Source organism: Convolutriloba macropyga, chromosome 15 (assembly GCF_964194025.1).
Source record: "Convolutriloba macropyga chromosome 15, txConMacr16.3, whole genome shotgun sequence".
Classification (NCBI taxonomy): Eukaryota; Metazoa; Xenacoelomorpha; order Acoela; family Convolutidae; genus Convolutriloba; species Convolutriloba macropyga.
This window is the reverse complement of record NC_134482.1, coordinates 2,573,712-2,601,298: the sequence shown is the minus strand read 5'-3', so window position 1 is coordinate 2,601,298 and position 27,587 is coordinate 2,573,712. Positions and strand designations below refer to the sequence as shown.

The window sequence follows — 27,587 nt, the reverse complement described above, 5'->3', positions numbered from 1 at the left end:
CCATTTTCTTAACAATTTGCGTCTTCTGGACCTACATTGGAATAAGATAACATTTCCATTTGGGTTTGTTCAGTTAAACGTTTTTTGTTTTAATGCTAATGTTATTTAGAGAAAAAGTAGAAAAAAAAAGCAAAGAAGACAACATTTTGGCTACATTTTCAAAAATATAGGAAAATTCCAAAATTAAACTTTTTGTATACGAGCAACAGACTCCCAAATGTAGATTCTCGAACCAAATAGAAACCAATGAAACTAGTTCAAAGAACGCTTCAACGCATATTATCTTCTTTTAAAGTTTGCAGACAGAGACCTTATTGTCTCATTGTTTTGCTAGATTTTACAAAAAGAAGTACGGGCTGCTGAATTCTCCTTCTTGTACATTCTCTTTTCTGAAGAAAGTAAACCAGACTCCTGATTATTGTCAAAATAGAGCAAAACGGTTCACAAAATTTTTCAGCATTTTTTTAATATTAAGGATGCTGATATAACAAAGCCCCTTTGAATTTGGCATTGTAACTCAATCAAAATTTTGAAAAACTCAACGCTATATTTTTGAACACTCTTGTGAGCTGAAAAAAAACAACATTTAAGGCAAGCATAATAACGATAATAACAAAATTAATTAGAATAATTTATGTTCATAGCAAGAAGAAAGGCTCGTTAAATATTCATAATCCGAATTTCTCAAAAACTCTCCCAATCACTTCTTGCTTGGCAACAAAAACTTCTGCTTACCCTATTTACCATGTGCAGAGGAATTTACTGATTATCAAAAGCTGTTTCGACAGACTCAAGCCTATGCAAATCTCAATTGGGACAGATTTCGTAAAGAGTATTTGCCAACATTAAATAACAGGCAAAAATGGAGATCTACGGCAAACGAAACCCTTAAAGAAAGCGACCTCGTTTGGTTAATCGCAGACAGCGATAAGCGAGGATATTATAATTTGGGTCGAGTTACGGCGACCGTCGATGGGTCTGACGGTGTGATTCAAACAAATGACGGAGTTTACAAAAGTAGTGAAGCTCGCCCCTGTAATACGAAAAGGAGATGTTTTGCGATGGAAAACAGGGCCAGCGATGTTGAGGCTATGCTTCATGGTGAAAAAATCAAATCAAGGTCAAACCAAGCAGTAAAGTGAGAATAGCATGACAAGCAAAATTTAATGCTACATTCTATCGAAGCAATATTGATTTGTTCACATTGTCATCATTTATATTGAGTAACTATTATTAGAACGTAAATATTATAAATGAAGTGAAACTCAAACTCGAACTATCTCCACATCAGCAAAACAACGTTATGACTTATGTATGTTGCATCAGATCTTTTGCGATTGGTTTGCGAATCAACGAGTTACGGATACAAAACATTCGACAACATTTCTACATCGTCAACAAACATCCCATGACATCAAACTTACATTGAAAAAGTGACCATAATGAAAACTGTTTACGTTCTGCCGACATCTTTATCGACAACCAATCGGAGATGAAAATTTGATATGCAAACCCACGTGACTGGCAGCATAAGAGGAGCTCGAAAAACTACAAAAATCAGTTGAAACTCGAAATTTTGGCCCTCTTAACCTGACAAAGTGCGTATTTAAAAACGATTAATTAAGCAGTAAATTGATTGTTCTTGTGTCTTGTTTCAATTTCTCATATTAGTGATTGTACAGTTTTGACTTAACTTTGACTTGTTGAAAATAGAATTAACTTTGATATTCTCAATCTTTTGTTCCGAGGAACAAAGTTCCAAAGTAAGAGAAACTTGGTCCAAGGCACATAAGCAGTTGCTCTTACTGGCTTTAACGAAGCCTAGCATAGTTTGATATTGGTGTTATTGAGGCCAATTGAGAAAAAAAAATGTTCATTAAAAAACTCCCAATATTCATTTCTGAGTTGGAATTTGTTAGTTTGTTTCTCGAAAATCAATTAACCGATACAGTGCGATTCTTTCTCGATTGACTAGTTATATGAGACTGCTGTTGACAGCCAAGTTTGCTCAAGTTTGAATCTTTACTTACAAAGTTAGTGAAAATCGTAATTTTTGCCCATGTATTAAGATTGGATATAAAAAAAACCAGTAGCCCCACAAATACAGTTTATCAAATGTCGTTTATTCTTTTTTCAGACAGTGGGTCTACCCAACGGTTATAACCCTGCAAAATTTTATCTCACCTGCAATTGTTGATAAAGAGATATAGTTAAAAACCTCTAATCTGACACTAATTGATTATTCGAAATTTTGGATTTCTGCTATATTGAAGCGGAGCAATTTGTTATTCAGCAAAGTTGAACCAGTTTTTATTTGAATTTATTTATTGAGTATCAAATAATGCAACGGTAATCTACAGCATAGCGGATAACACAGTTCACCAAAGTTAACTGCAAAAACGTAATAACCGGACAGATTTGAAACCGCTGACTACAAAATGAAGTCGAATACAAGCGTGGGACGTTTCTGACCAGAATCACGCCAGCCGTTTTGTTATAACGTATTGTGGTCCCTTCAAATAGTTTCAAGGTAGTTATGTGAAATAAGATGTGACGTTTTCCATTAATTTGCCAGCAGTACGCGTGGCGCCAGCAGTACAAGTGAAAATGAGTTCAGAGGCATGAAACTCTAAACATCATTGATGCTCTTAATCGTAGCTGTACGAATCTGGATAGCACAGCAATTTGCGATTCTACTGTTCATTAATAGCTTGAATACAAAAGTTTCTAAATGAATTTAGCGCGTTCAATTTAAAAATCAATATCAATTTTTCACTATATAAATTATCTAAAGAGCAGAATGTTCATGGCATTAACAAAAGAATGAATAAATCGCTAATAATTTTTGAAACAGACAACCCTATTACCTTCAAAGAGCATCCGGAAACTGTCGTCATAAATGATGCGTATTTCTAGATTCAAATAAGGAACAATAATTTGTGAATGATAAAAATTGGGTGTGTTCTGTAAACTGATAAATGTGATAAACAAGATATGAGTGACGGTTAATTATTGCTATGACGTCACTAACCTGTTTTATAACACATCCTTCTCAAGACATAGCAAAAAATGAAACCATAATTTACTATTATGAGTGATGCATGGTAAATGTGTTGTATCACATTACAAGCATGTATGAATTGAGAATGATGAGCAGTGTATTGTGTATTTTCTATCACAAACAATAAATAGGGAAAATAGACAATCGTTTGAATTAGATGAAGACGTAATTTATTCCTATTTATAGAAGAGATGTCAACCGCAGGAGAAAAAGCCGCTTTCACTTCACCTCCGGCTCAAATTTCAAAAGATAGTTATTTGTAAGACACATGTTGTGCGGTGTTCCGCCTTCAGTTAATTTTGAATGTGTAGTGTTGGCGGTGTTGTGGCCGGACGTCAGAGAAGCAAACTAATCAGCTTGCTTCACTGACGCCAGTGTTGGTGGTGTTTCAAAAAAGACCCTTGAGTTATAGTTACTTTGGCACGATATGCCTGGGCTACCCTTTGCCCACTGTTGTTCCTTGTCAACAGTTAAAACTTTCGTGAGATTTGCTTCACAAATCTTCTTTTGCTACCGTGAAAAAGTCATCCATTTCCTAACCATTGAATTACATCTATATAATCAATATTATGACTTGGTGTTCAAAGTTACAGTTTTTAGCACGTGCCTCTCCTGATGATGTTGTGTTGCAGTTCCAGAAAAAGACGAATAATCCTGTTCCTACCGTCTAAGATTATTGGCTTTTTTGTTGCTGCTGAAACTGGTGCGTTGGCTAATCTGCTATTTGATCGAAGGATACCATCTTCGTCTATTGAAGGTGTCAACTGAATCAATCTACTCCTTTTTTGAATTGGCTTGTTGTGTGTTAGTTGATTTATGTCCTCGTCGAATGATTGTTGTTGAGATAGACGGAAAAGAAAGTTCTCTGCATCTATGATCTGCTGGTCCCGTGTTCTCGTTTTGTTTCTGAGGTTTTTCATTTTGATGATGACGGCTCTTAGTTTCAACCACTGGCTAAACCTGTTGGCATCAATTAGGTCTTTGTCAATTGGCTGTCGTCGTGTTCCCTGAGGCTTCTGTTCTGCGCTGTTCAAGAAAACAGTTTCGTGTTGTTGTTCGTCTGTTGTGGTGTTGTCGTTAGAAGATAGAAGAAACTGTGGTCCCTGTAACCAAAGAGATTTTTCTGTCATTTCTGTTGCTGTTAGTCCCCTCGTTCCTTGATCTGCTGGGTTGTCTTTGGTGTTGACGTAGTTCCACTGATTGGTGTTTGTGAGATCCCTTATTTCGGCAATTCGGTTTCCGATGTACATCTTGTGTTTCAATTTGAAGTTCTTTATCCAACTGAGAACGGTCGTGCTGTCACTCCACAGAAAGATTTTGTCAAACTTGAAATCCATTTCATCCTCAATTGTTTTCTTCAATCTTGCCGCGTAAAGTGCTGCTTGCAGTTCTAGTCTGGGGATTGTTGTTTGACGTAAGGGTGCCACTCTTGTTTTTCCCATGAGAAAACGAGTTGTGGTTTCTTGGTTCCTGGTTGTCTTGATGTATGCTACTGCTGCTGTTGCTTCCAATGATGCGTCGCAGAATACATGAAGTTCCATTGTGTCCCCAAGTCCTGTACCACCTACCAACCTGTTTACCCCTACCGTACCTATCTGTTCCGTTTCCTGTACCCAATCTTTGATAGCCTTTCCATTGTCTCCACTGATAGCTTTGTCCCATTCGCGTCCATGTTTCCACAACTCTTGCAGTAGAATTTTGGCTCGTATGAGGAATGGCGATATGATTCCCAAAGGATCGTAGAAACTTGACACGAAAGAGAGAAACTTGCGCTGGGTCCAAGTTTTCCTGTCCAGGTTCCTTCTGTCTTTCGCTTTGAACATGATTTTGTCTTCGTCTAAGCTCCAGTAAACTCCAAGTACTCTTTGATGAAAACCTTTACTGAAGAGCTCCTCCACTGGTTTGCATAGATCATCTTGCATCTGCTCACAAAACTCACGGCTGTTGCTGCACCATTTTGTCAGATTGAATTTACCATTCTTCAGAGTATCCTTGACATCCTTGGCTGTAGTGAAAGCTGTGATGGCGTCGCTGAAAGATGCAACCATGTCATCCATGTAGAATGTCCGCTGAATGATCTCTAGAGAATTTGGGTGATCTTCGATGTCGTCTTTGGCTGTCTGTTGCAAAACAAAATTTGCGCAAGCTGGTGAGTCTCTGGCTCCAAAGATGTGCCTTTGGTATTCGTACACCTCTAATTTTGGGCTGTTGGGTTGTCTCCACATGAATCGTAGATACCGTCGGTCCTGTTGTCGTACTCCGATTTGCATAAACATCGCTTCGATGTCTCCCTGGATGGCGATGGCTCCCTGTCTGAATCGTAGCAAAATTCCAAGCATATTTCCGAGGAGGTCAGGTCCAGCTAAGAGTTTGTCATTGAGGCTTGTTCCGCTTTGTGGTGCTTTGGCATTGCAGATTCTTCGTATATTGTCGGGTTTGTTTGGGCTGACAAGACCATAGTGTGGAATGTACCATCCTGTATCTTTCTGTCTATGGAAAGGTACTTTTGCAATGTAGCCTTTTTCCAGGTCTGCTTGAATGCCCTCATTGTATTTCTTGTACTGTTTAGGTCTTTTCTGTAGTCTGTTGACAAGATGATTCAGATGTGTCAAGGCTTGTGATCGGTTGTCTGGTAAACTGCTGTCGTCTTTCCAGAGAAGTCCCGTTTCATAACGTCCATCTGCTTGTTTCACGCATGTTGTGTTGAGTATCTTGGTGGCCAACAAAACTTCTGGATCATTTGACTTGGTTTTGAATTCCAATGGAATTGTTTCTGCTTTCCACCAATGAGAAACTTCTTGGTTGAGGTCATTGTCTTGTTCGAGGCAATTGCTGCAAAACAAAGCAGTATGATGCATTGAATGTTGTGTTTTGCTGTCATCCAATACTGTATGGGGTCCAGAAATAGTCCAACCAAGTTTGAAAAGACTTGCGCTTGGTGCTGTCGATGGTCCTTGTTCCACTCTGACTGGTGAGATAAGGTTAATGTTGTCCTGTCCAATCACTACTGTGACTTCGAGATTATCCAGAGTTGGCATATTGACATGTCTAAGGTGGTCATACTTTCTGGCAATGTCTCCCGGGTGCTCCCTCAGCTTTGGCAAATTGATGTTTTCCACAACGTATATCTGTTTGAGGTTGTAGCGTTCCTCGTCTTCCAAATTCAAAATTTCTGTTGACGTTGTATAACACGATTTTGTGTCTGTTCCGTTGGCTCCCTCCAAGACAAGTTGTTGACGTGTTTCTTTCTGAAGGCGTAGTTCGTCGGCTGTCTTCGAGAGAAGTATTGTCAAGCTGCTTCCTGGGTCGATGAAGGCGTATGTTCGAACTTTGTTCTCTTTGTTGTGTAAAATAACTGGCATGACATAGAGAAGATTCGTTGTTTTTGTTGCTGCTGTCGTGTCCTTTGTTTTGGCTATATCTTTGTTGTTGATGACTGCAAATGAGTTACCATTTCCTCTTGAGTTGCTCAATTGAGAGTTTGTTTGAACAATTGATGTCATTGTTCGTCCGTATCTACTGTTGGCACCGTGTAACATAGTGTTGTGTCGCTGTCCGCATCCTTGCTCCCTGCAATTAGAGGTTGAGGGACAGTTGTTGGCTCGATGATTTGCTCCCAAACAGTTTCTGCAAAGGTTCAACTGATAAACCGTTTGTAGTCTTTCGTCTGCTGTCTTTGCTTTAAACGTTGGGCAATGGAATAACTGATGATTACCGTCGTTGAAGACACAAGGCAGAGGCTGGTTGTTGCTGTTGCTTACCCTTGTTGCTTGAAGCATTTGTGTTGTGCTCCTCTGGTTGTACTGGTTCCTGTTGTTGCTAATGTTGTTTATGTTCTGTGTTGGTTGTTGTTGCTGCTGTTCCCTGTTTGGATGAGTTGGTTGTTGATGAAATTGTCGGGTTCCATGTAAGTTGAAATTTCGTTGATGTGTATCACTGTTTGTGCTGAGACTAGTATTGCTTCGTCCTTGATGCGTTGAGCGTTCATGTGCTTCTGCTATTTCTTTAATCCATTGGTTGAAGTCTGCAAGTGTCGGCTGCTTAATTCTTCGTCGTAAAACAAACTGATTCCATTTGAATTCTTCGCTGTAAAGTAGTTTGTCGGTTGCATGCTTCAAGATTGTCGTGCTGTTGAGATCGGCTTCGAAATTCAGTTCTTGTAATGTCCTTGTCATGGTGTTTATGAATAAGGAAAAATTCACAATTGTCCAAGGAAGAGATGTTGTTGGTGGCCTGTAGTTGATGAGTTTCTCCAACAAGTTGCTAATGATGACGTTTGGGTTCCCAAACCGCTGTTTCAGCTCGTTTATTGCATCCTTGTACAGATGTCCGTTGCATGCAAATCCTTCAATGGCTGTTTTGGCTTTTCCAATTACAAGTCCCTGTAGATAGGCGATTTCTGTCCATCACTGAGCTGAGTGTCTCCAATCATGAAACTGAAACGGCTGTACCAATCTGCCCATTTGCTCGGGTGACCGTTGAACTTCTGAAGATCCATCTTTGGAAGAGCTTCCACATAAGGCGTATAGAATGGAACTGGTTGTGATAACGTCGTTGACAATTGTTGTGGTTGTTCTGTTGGCTGATTGAATATTTGTGTGTCCCCCATCCCAGTAACTCTGTTCTGCTGGTCGTTTAGGCTGCTTGAGTAAGCTAGTCTATCATACCAAAAGCTGTTGAGGTTGTCGCGTTGAGCGGAATTTCTAGTTTTTGGTTGTTCGTTGTGTAAACTTCTGTTAACGGATGTTTGCTGTTGTCCAATTGCTCTAGTGTTGATGTTGTTGGTTGCTGAGTTATCCGCTGTCGAGTCGGCTGTTACTGTTGTCGCGTTGTTGTCTTGTGCGTTGTAGTTTGTTGTGGTGTTTTCTTGCGAAAGGTGATTCTGAATTTTAATTTTCATGTCGTCGATGTTGTTCCACGTGTCAGTGATTTTTCCGATGTACTCCTCGTGCTGATCTTCGTCAAGCTGTGAATTCATAACTGGTTTCCTCGAACTCCGAAAATGTTTCCGCTGCCTTTTCATGAACATTTTTCGCTGCGTTTATGTTCCCACTGTCAATCAGTTCGCTCATGGTTTGCAGGTTCTTTGCAATTTTCTCCCCCATCACCCTGATTTTTGCTTTTAAAACGGGTGGTTGCATGGTTCTGTTCGGCATTGCTGTCAGGAGGTTTGTATTCTGCTTTGTGTATTGTGTTGTTGAAATGTTGACTGTGTTGGGGGGTCTTTATTGTCCGGTGGGGGATGAGTCTTGGCCTTTGGGGATGATTCGTGGTCTTTGTCTTTGCCTTTGCCCTTGCCTTTGCCTTGAGGTTGCGCGTTCGAGCTTGGTTAGGGGGGGGGTCACCAGAAAAAACTGTGCGGTGTTCCGCCTTCAGTTAATTTTGAATGTGTAGTGTTGGCGGTGTTGTGGCCGGACGTCAGAGAAGCAAACTAATCAGCTTGCTTCACTGACGCCAGTGTTGGTGGTGTTTCAAAAAAGACCCTTGAGTTATAGTTACTTTGGCACGATATGCCTGGGCTACCCTTTGCCCACTGTTGTTCCTTGTCAACAGTTAAAACTTTCGTGAGATTTGCTTCACAAATCTTCTTTTGCTACCGTGAAAAAGTCATCCATTTCCTAACCATTGAATTACATCTATATAATCAACATTATGACTTGGTGTTCAAAGTTACAGTTTTTAGCACGTGCCTCTCCTGGTACACATGTAATATGTTCTGCATTGTTATTATGACCCCTAATTACATCTAAAACATAAGAGAAGGCTCGGAAAAAGGATATTTGCAAGATATAGTAAACATGTCAGATATGTTTTTTTCAAGTTTGCAAACATGTAAATTATACTGATTATAACCCTAAAATTAAATATCCACATGCTCTCAAATGTTAAACAAATTAATCACAGTATCAGTATTGTTATTAAAATAAAAATCTTAAAATTGCGGCTGTTCGTTCTCATAGGTAAAAATATGATTTGAAAGCTCCTATTTGTCTATTAACAGGTACATTTTTGCGCTGGTCGAGCAAAAACTCGGTTAAAACATTTTTAAAGCAAGTTTTACTGTTGAAAGTTCTGACTGAAGAGGGCAATTGGTTCCATTTTTGAACCCTTTTCAAGATCAAAGATTTATTACTCCATAATAATTTGATTTATTCTCTTGTTCTGTCTAGCGTTTTGACAACTAGTAAACACTAAAATTTTTCGGATGTTTCCCAGTGTCTTATATCTGTTTTTAGCTTCATTAAGGTAACTTTTGAGATAAACAATTCGGCTGGCAAGATACGATCCTTAATGAGAAGATCAATGGGGTGTTCAATTGTAGAAATTTAATAAAAGAAGTGCTGAAAAAATAAAAGAGATGAGCTGAAAGTCTGGTAATATATAGAGAAATGTTGAAACGCATCTAAAAACATTATCTGAAAGTTTAAAAAAAATTGAGAAAAAAAATAAAAGTTCTGAAAATGTCATCAAAGAGCTACGTAACCCTCTATTCACAAGATTAGCAGTTGAAATTCTGACTGAAATATTAAGTTGCGGAAGTAAAGCAGACTAGACTTCTGGGGACCGGATTCCAAAGATGGGACATGTTCCTTAAGGACATGAATGAAATGCCCTAAATATTTAAGAATAACAGGAAAAATGAGTGAATGCATAGAATAACATTTAAAGAAATCCTGTTCGAGGAAATCTAAGACTTTATCAAGCAGATAAATGCTACATAAATATCTATTTAAAGTGTTGAAAGAAGTAGAAATTTTGTGATAATGCGTTTAAAATTCAGCACAATAAGCAAAACTACATTTTCAGCGCGTTCCAACGGACTTCGGGTTTAATTTTTGATAACAAGCAGTACGGTTTCTCAAAAACGTGGTTCAGACAATGGCACTTACAGAGGAAGGCAAAAGTCTACAGCTATCATTCAAGTGAACCAAACCTACAATTTGTAATATCAAAGTCTAGCTGCTGGTCTCAGTAAAAAACTCCTCTAACAAAACCCAAACCCATTGGATAATGGCAAAATGCAAGAGGCAAAAATAAAAAATTTTCAAACCCATGGAAACTAGAAAAACAAGGTACTTAAATTGGCCTGGTTCCTATCATTTGTTTCTGGTTTCTGATTTGAATACAAAATTTACAAAAAACCTCAATTTCTAGATTATAGGAAACGCACATCATACCCACTTCTACCATTTTATCAACAAAGAAAATTGATAAAATACATCTCAAAACTATTACTTTGATTCTTTAGGATTGAAGAAAACCAGGTATTTAGGAAAACCGATACTAAGAGCTGGTTACAATAACTGATACTAAAAGACGAATACAAATTCGTCCCCATATTTTGACAACTCGACGGTTTAACATCCTAGTGGTTATGGCAACTGGCATTGAATTCAAGAAATTAGAAAAAAAATTTAACAGACCTCTAAAGCTTATAAAAAGTCAAAGAAAAAAAGTTCATTGACGCTTTCAGATTAGCGTGAAAAAATAATGAACATATTGAACAACTGGAACTGAAAAATGTTACAGGAAATGAAAATTGCATAAACTACCCAGAAACATTTACCACCACTGAACAACTTGCAATGGCCAATAGATAAGCCCGTAAAGGCGATACAATGAAATTTTTCACTACCAAAATCCTTTCCACTTTTTATTGTTGAAATCAGGACCAAAATTGTTTAGCTTGTGTGATAAGGTGAGAGTCAAAATTTAAATTATGAAAGACCCTAAATATTTCTCTCGCCTTTTTCCACCGACTAATCTCTTCAAACATTCAAAAAATTCAACACCCAGTTGTCAGAGAACTATTTTTTCTAAAAGCGAAGATATTTCCTAAACAGGCACAGGAAGAAAGTGAAACCCAAAGATTAATTAAATCCACTTTTCTGAGCCAGATGATCACAGCAGCAAGTAATTTGAAGTTATTGCTGTTCCAAAAATTGCTATTTTTCTTCAAAGCCTCTTGGCAAGATTCGGCAGCAAACAGTTTTAAGGCTGTATATCAAAATTTGTTAAAAGGCAAAGCTCTCGCAAAACTGCTTGTATGACGGCAACGATAGTGCCAGCGAATAAATGAATACCAAAAGTTCGAATATGTATCAGGAAACTTGATCAAAAAGGATGTACAATTACCTTTGCTCGATATGGTACATCAAATGTGACTTGATTTTTGACCCTAGATGGGCTAATGGAGGCGGTACTTCTAGTTGGAGATCTCGAGGATGGGACGCGAGAAGGGGAGGGGGAGGGCGATAGAGGGGCGGTCGAGGTAGGTCTTCTGAGAGGACTGATGTCTTGACGACTCCTGTAGGCCTCGTAACTTTGCAAACCTCTTCTAGCTGGACTATCTTTTCGATCCATGGTAAATTGGCGAATAGAAAATTAGGGTAACTAGTTGCCAATGCGAGTGAAAAAAAATCAGATCAACCAAGAACAATGTTTTAAATGTAATTGCTCTTGTTATAGGGTTCCAATTACGAGCACAGCAGTACTTGGAATCATAAATTTGTAAGGGACGAAGGATCCGACTCTTTTAGGGTCCCAGAAGTGAGAAACCAACACCCCAGAGAGCAAAATGCGACAGATATAATCGCTAGTTCTAAAAAACTAAAACGTGCAGTTCGAAAATAATCTGCTGTATAACTTCAATACGCATAAGTAAAAAACGCACGCAACAATAAAGTTAAAAACTACAAAAGTGAAGCGTAAAGTTGGCTTTAAGCAGATAGAAAAAAGTAAAAGGCTTGCGAGAGAAAGTTTATCTATACACATACGAGATACTAAATTCAAAAAGCTATCAAGAGTCAAGACTTTGATGAGAAATGGCCATTGTTATAAAGGAGACTTACTACTGTTTTTATAAATGGTTGATTACAGCCGAGAAAAAACTACACGATATCAGATAGAAAAAAACAGAGCCGCAAAAGCTGTTTACTGAAAATGTACTACTTGTTTAGTCAAAAAGCATTTTTGCCATTTAAAGCAAAGTTTAGTTATACGCTCTCTTTAGCCAAAGTCATTTTAAAGCGTGCACCGAAAACAAATTTAAGTAATCAATAAATTCAGTCACCTATGTCTATTTTCACCATTGAACAAACACATCATACCATAATACATATGCACGTATCATATAAAATGGTATAAAAACTTACAGCTATAAAAATTGTTATATATGCGAGGAGATTTACGAACCGCGAATGCTTCAAATTGAATGCCTTTCAGCTCAAACTAAAATGAATGCATGAAAAACTGCTTCGCGAGCCAACATTTACAAAATATCCTACATAGTCAAACAATTGGTGGTGGATTCCAAAGGCTGTTATTCCAATCAAAGCGTATTTGTGGCGCTTAGTTCTGATGAATTACGATATCTCGAAAATATACCTTACTGCAATTCTTTCCTACAAAAAATTACTATTCTTATTTTCAAGACATAAAAAATTGTCAAAAATATACAAATAGGATGACAAAGCATTGATTCGAAATCAGTGCAGAAAATTAGCGGACAAACAAAGTAAAAAACAACTGCTACAATATTCTGGCACGCAAACTGAAAATAAAAAGACCGTTCATATGGCAAAACGTGAGAAAATACTAATTACAATTAAATACAAGGAGTCGGTGAAGTGCGTTTGCATCAAATGTCCTAACCGATATCATACAAATGTCCTGCTCATCGATATAAATTTGATTTCAGTACCAAATATTCAAGCTTCGACAAATTAGAGAAATAAACATAAACATTATTTTAGAATTTATATTCTACCAAATGAGGAAGAGATAGAAAAGAAAAAAAATTTTACATATTGTCCAAATTGGCACTTGAATAAAAAATCGTTTTGAACTCAAAACATTACCGACTAACATAGGATGAATTATTCTCGAGCGACTGGTGGGAGATATAATCAATTGCAAACTAATTGAGCTGTGGGGTGGGAGGGTGAGGTTGGTTTTAGCTTGAGGGGGCCAAGAAGTTTAATAGAGTGCTTCAAATCACATCATTAGACGGTATTGTATATCACCGTTAAGATTTGAAGTAAAAACGAACAAATTGGTGCGCACTTTTTATTTCACTTTTAGAAGCAAACTGCCGCCATTTGAGTGCAACTGCTTGGAATTTTGATTAGGATAAAAACTTAGATGACACAAAACGCAAAGTCCAGGGCAGAAAAGTCACTCGAACAGACGAAACGGTCAAGCAAAATTATTGCAATAAAAAAGTACATACACTACGTTTACAATAATTGCCTCAGACTTCGTTCCAGGGCATCCAATAACTAAACGAATATATTAATACCAAATTAGAGAGGCGACATGATCTGCCATCAACGAGACTAGTGGAAAAAACAAAGAAATCAATTAACAACCAAAATTAAGAACCACGAAAACTCCTATTATTTTCGAAAGAAACACTAAACAAAGTCAAAACATCATTATTTTAAATCTAAGCAAATTAAATTGCACTTCATTATAAAAGATTTTGGAGCAGTCCCTAATAGAACTAGGTAACAAGTAAAGGTAACTAGGAAAAAAAGACCTAAATTTTAAATTTAAAAAAATTACGTTCAGAGTTGTTGAAATCAGATAACTTCGAAGTCAAGAAAACTCTTAGCTACCAACTGGAATAATTATATAAGTTCATCTATACCTCCAACAAAAGCCTTTAAGAACAGTCAAAACCAAGAATATCTCACACGACAACAAAAAGAACGCCAAATAACCGCAAACATCAAAAACTCAGCAAACTTTTAAGACAAAACGGTGCCGAAACCATTAAAACCATAATCTGTGCACTAAAAACATGCTATTCTTTTAAATGCGCTTCCTTTCAAGGCCATTAATGTGATATGGGTGCTGTCATTTGTGCGCTGCCTCTGAGCGCTACCTATTTATCTTTTTTTTTTGAGGACGAAAAGTCAAATGGGTCAGACGAAAAATCGATCAAGCAAAAAATTGCATTAAAAAAGCCCAACAGGACTAAATTATTTGCTATAATTTTCATTTGAGAGCAATTAATTACTTGAAACAAAAAAATTCATTGAAACAACAAAAAAATAAATTTAATAGAGATAGGATGCGACCCCTATCTACTGACTCTAGGCTAAAAGGTGACATTAGTAAGATAAAAACAAGTGGCAAAGGTTAAAAATGATTTTTTTTGTAAAAAAATAATCTTAAAATCAAAGCAAACATAAACTTTTAATTTAAAAAACTATATATAATAAATTGAATCTCCCTGAGAGGCGGAATGGACCTGTTGTTAATGACACTGAGTCATAAGACTACAAAATAACAAGAAATAGGCAATTAAATAGAGAACAAAGACCCAAATTATTAACTAGTAACAACAACTCAGTTTTTTTGGATAACTCATAGTTTCAGAGTTATAAACGCATCCATTAAAACACTAAACCAGTACAGATGAGATGAACAATGGCTTCACAAGAAACCAGATGAAGCCTGTCATTAAACAAAGTTACAAGCTGACAAAAATGACAAAAAGTGCAAAGTTCGAAACTATTTTGATATTTTTGAAAACAAATTTTAAAAAAATCATTGAATCCATTAGCTGTCCACTGAATGTATTGAATAAGTTCACTTATACCTACTGAGGCCTATCATTATTCAGGTTATGTCATACAACAACAAAAACAACTTGAAATAAAAAATCCTTAAGTAAAAAAAAAACTTACGAGAAAAGTCCACCAGCCACTAAAATCGTAAGCTAAAACAATTATATATGTTGAATTGCGCCTCCTTACAAAACGGATGGGACAAATAATTAACGTAATTTTTTGTAGAGAAACCAACAAAAACCACTAATCACCATAAAAAAGGGCGAAAATATTACACAAAAAACTGCGACCCAATACTATCCGAAAAAGTTTGCATAAGACCAAAACTAGCCTTGCTATTGCTGCTCGGCCATCAAAAATACAAAATGATCCAAATTTAACCGGATTAAATAGTTTGACGAAAATAGTTATTATTTCAAAAGAGAATTTTGCATAATTATTGAACTAAATTAGCGAAAAACAGGCAAAAATTATAATTCCAGTAGTAACTCTGGAACTGAAATTATCCCTCTTTGGGATTCGGACAGATTGTTTGAGCAGTTTCAGGTTTGTAATTCCGGCAAATTTAAACTGAGTGTGCTAAAGAAACATGTTTGATGCAATTTTTTGATAGAAAAAAATCTGAAATTTGGAAAGTTTAGGAAATGTTTTAGCAAAAAATCAGATCAAACAGTTCAACAAGTCTGCTCTGTCTTCAAAGGTAAAAAACAATAACACTGTAGTTATTAGCTTCAGCATATTTTTAAGCAAAATTTACGAAAACTTGAGCTAAAACACGGAAAATGTTAACAAAAATTTAAAACACGATAACTCTATGGAAACAATAAAATTACAAAATCTTTCTAAATATATATTCTTTGCTGGATCAACTTTCTAATGATACCACTCACAACTCTCTACGAAGAATATGACGATCCGCCAAAATTGGCTGAACAAAAAAACCAGTTCGGCATATAATTTCTCCCACTAAGGTGGGTTCGAACAAATATAGCAAGGCCAACAAATATTGTCATAGAATAGTCGATAAACTCGCAGAATCATCAAAAGAAACGCGTTGCTTCTATTAACACGCTTAACAAAAAAAATTATTACAGAACAGAACGAAATCATTTTTCATAATTCTATGTTCAAATGACAAGGTGCTAGATATCTAAGTAGTCTTTCGGCAAAGTTACCCAAAGAGGCCAAATTAGAGGTACATTGTTAGAGTAAGATAAGCTTACATGCATTTTAAACTAATTTTATCTGAATGTTTTTAAGAGTGCTAATTTTTGTTCTAGCTTTTCTTACTTTTCCTTGAGAACTTGAAAGAGTTTCAGAAAATAACTGATAAGAATCAGCAGCTGTTTATGCATTTTATAAATCGATTTGTCTGATAATGGTCTATTGTTAATTAATGTATTGAAAATTTTGTAAAGCCATTTATAAAGAGCGTTCTTTCATTTTGAAATAAATTAACATTAGAAGTGTTGGCACCAAATCCATCCAAATATCATTCTGGTTGGCGACACAAGCACTGTTACCCAAAGTAGCCCATTATTCGCTCCTGCATCGGTATTAACTGCGACACATAATAGTGATGATAAAAGGTAACACATACAAGTCTCAATTAAGGCAACGCATACTAGTTGGCACTTAATTTAAAATGAAGCGCAGTGATCGTCTATTGTGAAGATGAAAAACCTGTTAGGATACTTACTAGGTTTTTACAGACCAGGCGAAGAGTTTCACCCTTGAAACAGAGAACAATCCAATATAGCAAAAAAGACAAGTTAACCTGATATTCGAATGCCTAAAGGCCTGAAATCACTGAAATTTCCACCTTGTTCCATAAAAAAACAGCATCACGAGTTCATTATCGCAGGTATTTTGTCTTACACTTCTTGACTGATTAAACTAATGAAGTTTAGTTTTTGTATTGAGAAAAGTATGTGGAACTATTAATGGGTGAGACTATAATCGAAAAATCAATCAATTAATAATGCGTCTATTATAATCGAGAAAAGGAAACTGCAAATATTTCCCGTTGGCAGACCGACGGCTCTGTATTCCAGACCCTCTGCAATTATTAGCAAGCAAATTAATATCACAGAAGAAACATTTCTGGTAACACTGTTGACGTTTAAGGATTAGAATGACATACGTGGTACTTGGCACTCTCGTATTTGTCTCTCAGCTCTTCCATGTCACTCTTCAGACTCTCAAAGTGCACTTGAGTAGCCGAGATCTAAATACAATATTAAACAATACTTCACAATATTCAAAACACTCACTTGTACATTTTAAAATGCAGAAAGTCTGCAGTGTCACAAGTTAAAATGCCAGAAGTTCCTACTTAGCCACAAGTTGACTTCCGTTGACTTTCGTCACTTTAAAACGTGTGCGTTTCGTCTTTTAAGCATGGTTAAGTGACTCTGCAGAAGTGACCTCGAAACGCTTTGCGGTTCTCGATTAACCCCAGAAGGTCTCAGAGACCTCAAGCAGAGTCACGTAATTATTACTACTTGAATTAACATACATGAACCATTTTGCCTGGATTGTTTGAAAGATACGGCACCTCGCTTCTTGCTAGAGGGCTACCTACTGCCAAGGTTTCTTTGATTACTCTCTGCCACCTTATTTTTGTTAATGTCTCGTCCTCAACTCGGCCTTTAAATAAGTTTCACTCAAATTTTAGTTTAAGAGTTTGCCTCTTAAAGTTTGCTGTCAAAGTTCACCACTGAAAATTGTCCAACACTGGATTAATTATTTTTGCCCATTATTTTGACAAACTCATAAACGGTCATCTGAATAAGCCAATATCACTTTACTGCTCTTAATAAATTCAGTTTTTTAAATTTATCCATCAATCAAAAGCTGCCATCTTCATAACTTTATGTACGTTCATTACATTGAAATTCAGTAAATATGTGTAAACATGTGTGACCCACCTGATGGTCTTGCATCATGATGTGTTCTGTAGATCTGCCCTCCAGTTCACTCAGAGTTCGCAACAGATTCGCCTTCTAAAACACACACCACGAAACTCATGAACTCCTATTATCTGAACCTTATGGGTACGAAAATATTTCTCAAAAAAACTGATCTATCCAGCTAATGCCCCCCCCCCGGGCGTGTCCGGACAAAACAGTCCCAGACAAAACAGTCCCAGACAAAACAGTCCCAAATTGCAAAATATTCCCAGACAAAACAGTCCCAGACAAAATAGTCCCAAATAAAATGTACCTAATGCCATTATACCCAATGTTCTTTGAAATGTTCGTTCAATAATCCGACAACAAATCAGGGGTCGCTATTACCCGTATGTTTTAACATACTTAATGGCCATGGCCATGCCTCAGCGGCCCGTGGGACTTGATCTGAAACTATCACAACCGAACATGGGATTAAATTATCCGCTTGTTAAATCATACGTGTGAGAGCTATTATAATGGCCTTGGGACTATTTTGTCTGGGACTGTTTTATCTGGTTTCTTGGGACTATTTTGTCTGGGACTGTTTTGTCTGGGAATATTTTGCTATTTGGGACTGTTTTGTCCGGGACTGTTTTGTCTGTTCACAAAGGGCAGTTTTGCACCTCAAATAATTCTTAAACCATGCCATTAAAGCTTAAGAAAACTGATTCATAAAACATACGAGCAATGTGCATTTACTCAAAGCTAACACAGCTATATTTTATCATTTTTGGAGTTATTAGCAACACTAATTGTACTATGTTTTTGACTTGTTTTGACATACTACTTTAAAAGTGTTTTCAATATTCCTAAACAATCGTCTTGCTATGAAATGTTACAAGGAGGCTGGCTAAAGTGCAATTTTAATTTCTCAATTTAGATTTATAAGTCAGTAATAAAGCAAAAACAAAATGACCTCTGCACTCACTTACATATCTAAACTGAGCATGCATAATCAGTTTGAATACAAATAGAGGCCACCCAGGCAGATAATAACGACGTAAGTAATGACTGAGGAAAATCATGTTTCCACAAGGAATTTATCAAAGGATTATGCTAAGAAACTGGTTATCATATCATATAAACAAAAATGAATGAAAAAGTAGAAACAATCCAGAAAAAAAGATCTCTTGAGATCTTTCAAAAAATTGAAAAACTAAACCCACCCTTCCCTGCAGAAATTTTGGAAAAAAACCTTAAAGAAATTTCAAAACTGCTAAAATTTGAAATACCAAAACAATTCTACAGAAAATTTCAAAAGCAAAACCACTAAACACAGAAATATAGGTTTGAGTATGAAGCAACTGAGACCTCATGTTAATGAGATTTCTTTTCAAGTCCACAACACAATATCGAGGTGCAAACATTTACAAAATCGGTTAATAGTTTTGAAACAATGATTAAAATTCATTCGATGTCAGGTGGACACATTCAGAAAGATCAATCAAGCCACATTTGAAAGCCAATAGGATTTGTCAGGTAAATGATTGAATGATAAGTTAAATTGTAAACAACCAAATTTAACCAACAAAAACCACATAAACGAAAACTCAAATACAGTAAAAATTTAAAACTGTTGCAAAATTATACATTTAATTAAAAAAAAATATTTGCTTATGCTCATTATCAACCAATGTAATATTAACCAGTCAAAATCACGAAATAATTCCCTTCACGACACTAATTTATGTCTTCTCAGCCGCTTTAGTTATTGTGGAGTAGCAAATTTCAAAAAATTGACAATTAAAGAACTGAGAGAGCTGTTCAGCGACTTAATATCCTCCGGGCTTTACCTTTTTATCCCACTGTTGAGGAAAACCAAAACGTCAGACAAGAAATCAATCATGCGAAAAAGTTCATTAACATTGCCGGAAGATTGCCGGAATAGCTGCGAAAGAATAGACCTGCGTGCCATATAATAGAGATAGAAACAGATACAGATCTAAATTGAAAAAAATCGACGCCGCTCAAAAAACTAGGCTGAAAACATTCAGCGATAAATTAATAAAGGTTCTTAAATTCTTTCCACAGAAGCCTCTTATTAGGGACCTTTACTGCACATAAGAGTTCCTTTGACCTTAAACAAATTCAAATTAAACTTAAGTTTTAAAGTGCAAAATTCATTTTATTGAGTGAGGTAAGTCACGTATGATCAAAATCTAATCACGCAAATAACTTAAAAACTTTCGCTAAAGCGAGTGAGAAATGACGTCACGCGCGCAAATGCCGTTAGTGAGAGGAAGAGAAAATTTGACGTTTTCAGCTTTGCTGTGTGAACAAATGTAAAACGAAAAAAGAGCGTCAGACGACGAAACAAAAAAACATAGCAGGACAAGTCCTGACGTACAATTCAAGGAATTTTCATTGACTTAAAAAAACTAGACCTAAAACGGACTATGAATGGATTGGAAAAACCATTTAGAAAAAAATCCGATCCAAAAAATCGAAAAAACAGTAAAAATCAAAGTGCAATTGCCGCATGTGAACAAAAAACCACTAGCGAGAAAGCGAATTTTTGTTCAAACACCGTTTTCTCACTCTACTTTCAATTTAGAGCGAAAAAATTTCACATCGCAAATCCACTCGCTTTTTCGTTCCATTTCCTGTTTCGGCGTCACCAAAATCACTACTCCAATTTGACTTCAAAAATCATGAAAATGTGTGAACAGATCTTAACAAAACGACAGCGCCCCAATACAATTCAAATTCTTTGAATTGTAAAAAAACCAAGAGCACCGCAATATAGCTTCGCTCAGCTTTCAGTTTCGCAGCTACAAAAAAAACCACAAGACCAATATAATTGCTCAAAACATCGTTCGAGAGCAATCAATAACGTACCTCTGCTTTGCAGTTGTCAGCCTGTGTGGCGAGTAGCTGATTCTTCCTCTCTAACTCCTCACTCTTCTTAGTTGCCTCTGTCTCCTTCCGTGAACAACTATCTACTTCACTCCTCAACTCTTTCGTCACTCTCTCCATTTCCTCCAACTGGCTACTCCTACTCCTGCTGTCCTCCAACAGGGCCGAGTATTCCTTCTGCAACTTCTTGAATGCTTCCTGCAAATCAATGATACATAGGAACAGTATCTTGACATGATTTTGATTTGTTTATTGTATATGGATTCGTTATCTTTTGTTTTTGACACATGATAAAAGTACGTAGTTCATTAAAATTTGTGCTAATAAATCTACCTTGACATTACGGAAAATTGTTTATTATATGAAAACCCGTATGCTACAAAAAATTTATTTGTTTCTATAAGATTATTTGCCCTGCTATGATCCATGAGCAATACGTGACTGTCAACATTGGCACGGTCTTTGTGAAAATTCCCTTGTTTAGTGCTTGGATAATTGGCTTTTTTCTGAGACCATATCAAAACTATCGATTTTTTATTAGAATTTTCCGCTAATGCTTGCTTTTTGCACATCCTTCATTTTTGGTTTTTGAACTCAAATCTTCATTCAAAACTACTAATTTGAGATCAGACAAGTAAAACACAGACATTCTTTTTGAGTTCTTCTTTCATCGAAATTGAGCAATTTTAGATTGAGAGTCAGAATATTAAGCTGAAAACGAAATACAGAAGAGGACTATAAAATAACTTTCCCTCTGTTAATTGTGAAGCTACCTGCAAAAGTTCTGGAAGATCTTATTAATAAAGTTTTCAAGTCCAATTAGTTTTTTTGGGATCTGTACCGTAAAATATTTAATGCTTTGATTTGTTTTGCAAACTATTCAATCATAAATAAAGTTCTCTTTTGCTTTGAATGATTTCATTTAACAAGAAATACGAAGAGGCGAAGTTAGAACTAAATTTCACTGGTATGTCGTATTATCTTACTTCACAATATCTCGATGTTTACATATATCCTTAATAATTTTAACAGACAAAGCTCAGAAACAAAGAAAAATTGCTTGCTTGTGCTTTGAAAGGCACATACCTTTAGGAAACATCAACTTTTGTTTCTTAAGATAATTTATTTTTTGGTTTTGGGTTACGATAAAAGTGGAAAATATAAGATACACATTTTGAACATTTCATGTTCTGTTTAATCTGTTTGAGAGAGCACTAGAAAAAGATTTCGGCATCATTATAAAAAACACTGATCATTTTTTGGTCTCACACTTTTTAAAATGTCACCCTTCGTTTTCGAGTTGACAATAAGTTGAGCAAAGAATGGAAATGAGAATGGGAACTCGTTAATTACCAAAAAACTTACTTTTATTTACCAAAAAGCCCTGCAACAAAAAGACACATACAACACGGCGGGCATGTCAATATCAAATTAGTGGACCGCAAAACATACTAAAAAAACTAATTGATGAAGCAGAGAGATTTAAGTACCCATTTTTGGATGCAAAAAAACGATCCTTTTGTTGTCATCATTTATCATAATTGTGAAAATGACTAAACCAAGAATTAATTAATCAAGCTTGCTTTGTAAACAGAATTTGAAAACAGAATTGATGTTGAACACATTCCTTATGATGCTTCTATGATCATAATTGCAAGAGATATAGCACTTTTCACACCGATTTAAAAGTCGAAAATATAATGATTTACGTTTTTTTGGACGTTTTCGAACAAATGCTTCGACAAGAATGACGAATAAACCTCAAAACTTCACTGAAGATGCAGCTATTATAATTACGCATTGCAACTGTTTTAATCACGGACTTAAACAAGGGCGCTGACAGTCTGCAATAACCTGCATCAAATCCTGCAGATAATACTACTTACCTGGTGGAATTGAGCCTCTGTGTTGAATGCGTGTTTGGACTTGGACTGCTTGGCCTGTGCTTCAGTGAGACTACTTCTCAGAGTGTCATTCTCTCCTCTCAATGCATTCATGTCTGGCAACAGTCTCCCTATCTCCCTCTCCAGTCGACCACACTTCTCTTCATACTTAGAGGCCTATTATCAAACAACAACATATTTGCGTCTTACCCAATAAGGGGTTGGACAAAACCCGAAACTTTTAAAAAATTTCAATTCTTTTACAAATTTTGATAACAATTTACAATTTTTGTTTCACTCATAATTAATGTTGAAAAATTCCATGAAGTGATTTCGTTATCAACAAAAACCATGAATTTTATACATTATACATTTATACTCTGTACATTGTCAAATCAAATAAAAGACAAAATGTTTTTTCAAAAAAATGTGGCAGTAAAAGATTTGCGGAATTTCATATTTTGTGAGGTGAGACAATTTTAAACTAATCCAAACGTGCGTTTTAAAAATAAATTAAAAATAAATTTGGCCATCTCATAACTTCTAGAACTGGGAACTAGTAAACTATAACAATGATGGGTCGGCAACCAAGACTAACTGTTTAGATATATATATTTTTTTAAAATAAAGGAGTTGGTTCAAATTTGAGATTCATAAAGAGCACTGTATGTACGTACCTTTTCTTGAGCTTTGTGATGGGCTGTTTTGGAGTTCTCCAACAGTTTGTTCAGCTCTTTCACCTTCTCACCAACTGCATCCAACTAATAAACGCACAGATTGAAATTCATACATTTCAGTCGTTGAATGCCAATGAAACAGTTCGTTGTGTCAAGTTTTTATGCAACAAGTTAAAAGAGAGAAAGTAAATAACAAAAAGATTGGGTTCGTTTCCTATGGAACCCTTCGCAAGGGGGGTTATATAAAGCTCATACGAAACTACATAGTCCGTCACAAGAGTATGCTTAGAGAAAGTGTACAAATGACCCTCTATTAAAATCAGTCTTGTCAAAATGGTACTGGAATTAATTTACGAAGTTCTACTCTGAATCTCAAACGTACACGTGGAGGATAGCAAGCAAGTGTAAATCACGTAGCACAACTTTAATATCACGAGCAGAAACATCGGTTATTGTGACATTTAGTGAATATCTAATCCAGCACAAGAATAGTTACATAGATTTAGAAAGAGATAACTTGCTAGAAAATAAATTTTAAACCAAAAATTAAACAAGGTAATACAGAAGGTTGCATGACAAAAGTTTCGGATCAAGAGCAGACTACCATATGAAGTCAATTAAGCAAGGGAAGAGATTATTGTGCGCGGGCTAACTGAAGATGAGATTGTAACAATTTCCAGATTTACATGAGGATAGAAAACTCTAAACTACAAAAAATCTAATACTGAGAAGTGATTATTAAACAGATTGCATTTGTTATTAAGAGACATTGAAGTAATGAAGGTGAAGTTTGATTTGGTACCTCTTGTGCTCTGTCCTGTGCAGCTATCTTCAGTTTGTGCATCACTCTCTCTTGCTCATCCAACTGGAAAATAAAACGAACAAACAGACAAACTCAACTAAGAGAACCACTTTTATGTACAAGTGAAAGGACGTCAATTAAATCTGTGTAAACTATGCCAAAATTTAGTATAAGTTAGGGTCTTAATTGACGCAGAACTATTGGACTCTGGACAGAGGAAAATTTCTGACACCCCAGATGAATTAAATCAAATTGTGAGGAATTCAATTTGATACCGAAGCTTGTCGAGCTAAAAGCTGGAACTAACTTACAGATAACTTACGGTACTTTCCTTTTACAAGATGCAATGAACGGCACTTATAGATTTCGTTTAGTTCCCCGCTTCTGCTAAGTTGGAATTCGTGTAAGTTTAGTGAGAAATTAATCGAAGAATTAGAATGACCAATTTAATATGCTCTGAAACAGGGAACACCACTTCAGTTACCATAAAATGTTGAGGTACAACAAAATCATGATTGATCATTTCTTGTCAATTCCATAAACAGTTTAAAAAACACCAATCTAGGTACCATCATGCACGTATCTATCATTTTCCAAATATCGCATTCGTCAATCGATCATTTCAATCAAGCCAATAAATCAGCTTTTTCAATTTCAGGTTATAAATATGACAATTCTACAATGACGTCCGCAATGTGAATGATAATGAAAATAAATATACGAAAGACAAATAGGGTTCGAGAACGTTCAAAACAAAACAAAAGGCAACAACTTTCATGCCACAGACAAGGGTGTAAATTGTTTTTTTTTTAATTTAAAACGAGTTAAATTGAGTAAATAACCAAATAGGTTAAATATACTTGTAACAAAAAAAAAACAAAGCAAAAATTTCGTCAGTTGTAAATCAATTTAAATATTTTTTTTTGTTAATTCCGAATCCTAATTTTTAAAAATCACCAATGTCTGCTCTCTTCCTTAACAAAACTTTTGAAGCTCCCAATTTACTGAAGCGCCTCATTGTGATTGAGACGAAATTGTGTGTATACCTCGCCCATTGCGGCATCTCTGTGTTCTTGAAGAGCCAACACTTCTCTTCTCAGCTTCTGAATAGTATCGTCTCTTCTTGACAGCTGGAATAAAAGATATCCGTGATAACTATTAGTCCAATCATCTATTTTTTTTTACTTTTTTCAAAACTATTAAAAATTTTTTATCATAATTGTTAATGGGAATTTTCTGAACTATTTTCCTTTATTAACTTTTCTGTAATTAATTCTTAACAAACGTGAAATGATTGAAACCGAGGTCCCGACTTATGAAAAGACAATGCTGGACCAAAATTGACTATGAAATGACAACTGAACTTTAGCTAGACGCATGTTTTCGCAGTTGGACTTTAGCTAGACTATAATTTTTGATGCTCGATTCGTGTTTCATTCTCGGGTTTGGATTGGCGCATTTTTGGTGCACGAAAAAACCTGGCAATTGAAAAAAAAACCGTCAACAAAACGAATTACTGTGTGCTGTTTTCTATCATAAAATTTATGACTTGACCTTTGTAGGAATCTAATAGCCCCTGAAAATTTTCTGATCTTATAAATTCCAATGAGATGGAAAGATACTGATAGACAAAAAATCATTAAATTGTAAAATCCACTCTTATGCAAAAAAGCTACACATTGAGATTACTGCGTGTAACAAATATGACTCGCCTTCCGATGGAACATCATTTAAAATAGTAAAAGATTCGTAAGGATTCCAACTTTTAGCTCTCTACTGGCCGAAAGGCAAGCGTTTCTGAACAGTTTCGTTGACCCTCTGAATAAGCCCATTAAGTTTGCTGATATTCACTTGCCTTGGTTGTTACTTGAGTCACATTGTTGTTAATTGCAAGTTTTTAACAGCAATTGGTTTGAATCTGCTAAAAAATTCAACAAAATTTCTGATTTCTTAAACTTTGAAATTTTTAATTATCAAGAATTTTGATTTTGGTGAAACCTTCTTTCGAGTGCCTTTCTTAAATCGACCTTTAGGCCAAAAAAGCGGAGCTAGAAATTTTTCAAAACGAAATTATTTAGTTTTTAAATGCTTGAACCAACACTTTTAGGCTGGATTTCACAATGAATGGACAACTTTTCTTTTTTCAGCGAGCTCCACGAGGAGCTTGAAGCAGTGTTCGAAAGAATAAGAGAATGGTTCGTCCATGGTTCGCCATACAAACAAAGTTGATCCATGCACGAGCGCAGAAATACACCAAGCAAAGCACTGAATATTCAAATATTTTTCCGATTTGAGCTCTTCGGATTTTTTTTTCGTTCACCTTTCAACACACAACTCTTCAATAGGTATGATTATTGGAGTTATTTGAAATTTGGTCAGAGCATTTTCCACAAAAACAAATAGAAACAATTTAATAAAACTTCGGGTTCTTTGTCGTTTCCTTTTTCATAATCATTAAGCTTTCCTTTGCCAAGTATTGATTCAATGATTGAACAGAAGATTTAAAGGATTTTCCCAGGAGAATGACTTGGAGTTAATGAAAGACTCGGAGTTATTTCTTTAGCAAAAATTATTTTCTGACTTTTACGTTCCTTATTCCTTATCATCGCTAATCTATGTACAGAATTGGACTTTTATAACCAATGCTAGTAGTGTTTCGAATGAAAACTATTCGTTTTTCAAGGCAATTAAGGAATTTGTTTTTATATAAATTTTTGCGAACTAATGCATTAGTTTCTGTTACCAATTTTGCTTTTTCTCATTTTAATTTTTTCTATGGTTTTGCCAATTCCTTTCCAGAGTAATCCAGAAGTGTTGTTATAAGTCCACATACTTTTATAAATTGTTTAGTAAAATTGTTGCAATGATTCAACACTCCTTTCGTTTTCTTCCTTACCACCACAAAAATAACCCACGACGTTCACATTCCGGCAATCTGCGGGCGACGTTTATGTTTTGTCTCCTATATTTTAAAAATAGACAGCTAAAAATTCTCTGAAAATCTTCCCGATTTTGCTTTTTGTTGTTGCGGTTGCCATTTTAAGAAGATTTCCATGACTTTTTTCAGATTACTTCTTTTCTGCTTCTAAATAACCAATTGATTATGCTAATGATAAATCCTTAATGTTTTGGTGTACCGTACGCTACTAAACTGGTTAATGTGGCATCAAAGATAAAATTTAAACCATGTTTTTCAGAACAAGAGTTTTAGAGGGCCAAAAAGTGAAAGAGATGTCCGGTCAGAAGATTTAACTTTGGACCACAACTATAAAAAGAAGGAAAGTCACATTTCAATTTTTGGAGACTCGACAGTGGACTAACTCTGTATTGATAATTTTGTCTCAATCTTGCTGACAGAGAGAAATTTAGAATAATTTCATTCGTTTCTGAACACACTCGAAAGATATAGAAACATAATTTCATAATCGTCCGGCGGACAACTCTTTATTCAAAGAGCTCCACAAAGAACTTGAAACCGTGTTCGAGAAAAGAGGCTGTCCGCCGTTTGCCACACTAACCTTAAGTTGTTGCTAGCATGATCCTGAAAAAGTTCCGAGCAAAGCACTGAACATTGAACTATTTCTTACAAATTGAGCTCTTCGAAAAAAATTGTTCACGTTTCAAAACATGGATCTTGTTGAGTGTGTTGTTATTTATTATTTATTGTTGTTACTGGAAGCATGAGCAAAGGAGTTTCCGCCAATGACAATAATTTTTTTTAAAATTCATCAGGTTCTTTTAGGCTTGTCTCTGCTAAGTATCGTCAGATTAATTG

General features: G+C 35.8%; 1 protein-coding gene across 3 annotated transcripts in view; it reads right to left on the bottom strand.

The window, feature by feature from the left end:
- Positions 1 to 27,587, bottom strand: part of LOC142354679 (uncharacterized) — a 158,625-nt gene that overhangs the window by 73,280 nt on the left and 57,758 nt on the right. For 2 of the 3 annotated variants that reach the window (XM_075407038.1, XM_075407037.1), the window contains exons 10-16: positions 24,859 to 24,942; positions 23,813 to 23,875; positions 23,011 to 23,094; positions 22,337 to 22,510; positions 20,433 to 20,648; positions 17,571 to 17,645; positions 16,784 to 16,867 (exon numbers count right to left, since the gene is read on the bottom strand). In XM_075407038.1, the coding sequence (XP_075263153.1) occupies positions 16,784 to 16,867; positions 17,571 to 17,645; positions 20,433 to 20,648; positions 22,337 to 22,510; positions 23,011 to 23,094; positions 23,813 to 23,875; positions 24,859 to 24,942 (780 nt within the window). Of the gene's footprint in view, positions 1 to 11,197; positions 11,773 to 16,783; positions 16,868 to 17,570; positions 17,646 to 20,432; positions 20,649 to 22,336; positions 22,511 to 23,010; positions 23,095 to 23,812; positions 23,876 to 24,858; positions 24,943 to 27,587 lie in introns of those variants that run through there. The other variant, XM_075407039.1, reaches the window with a different exon arrangement.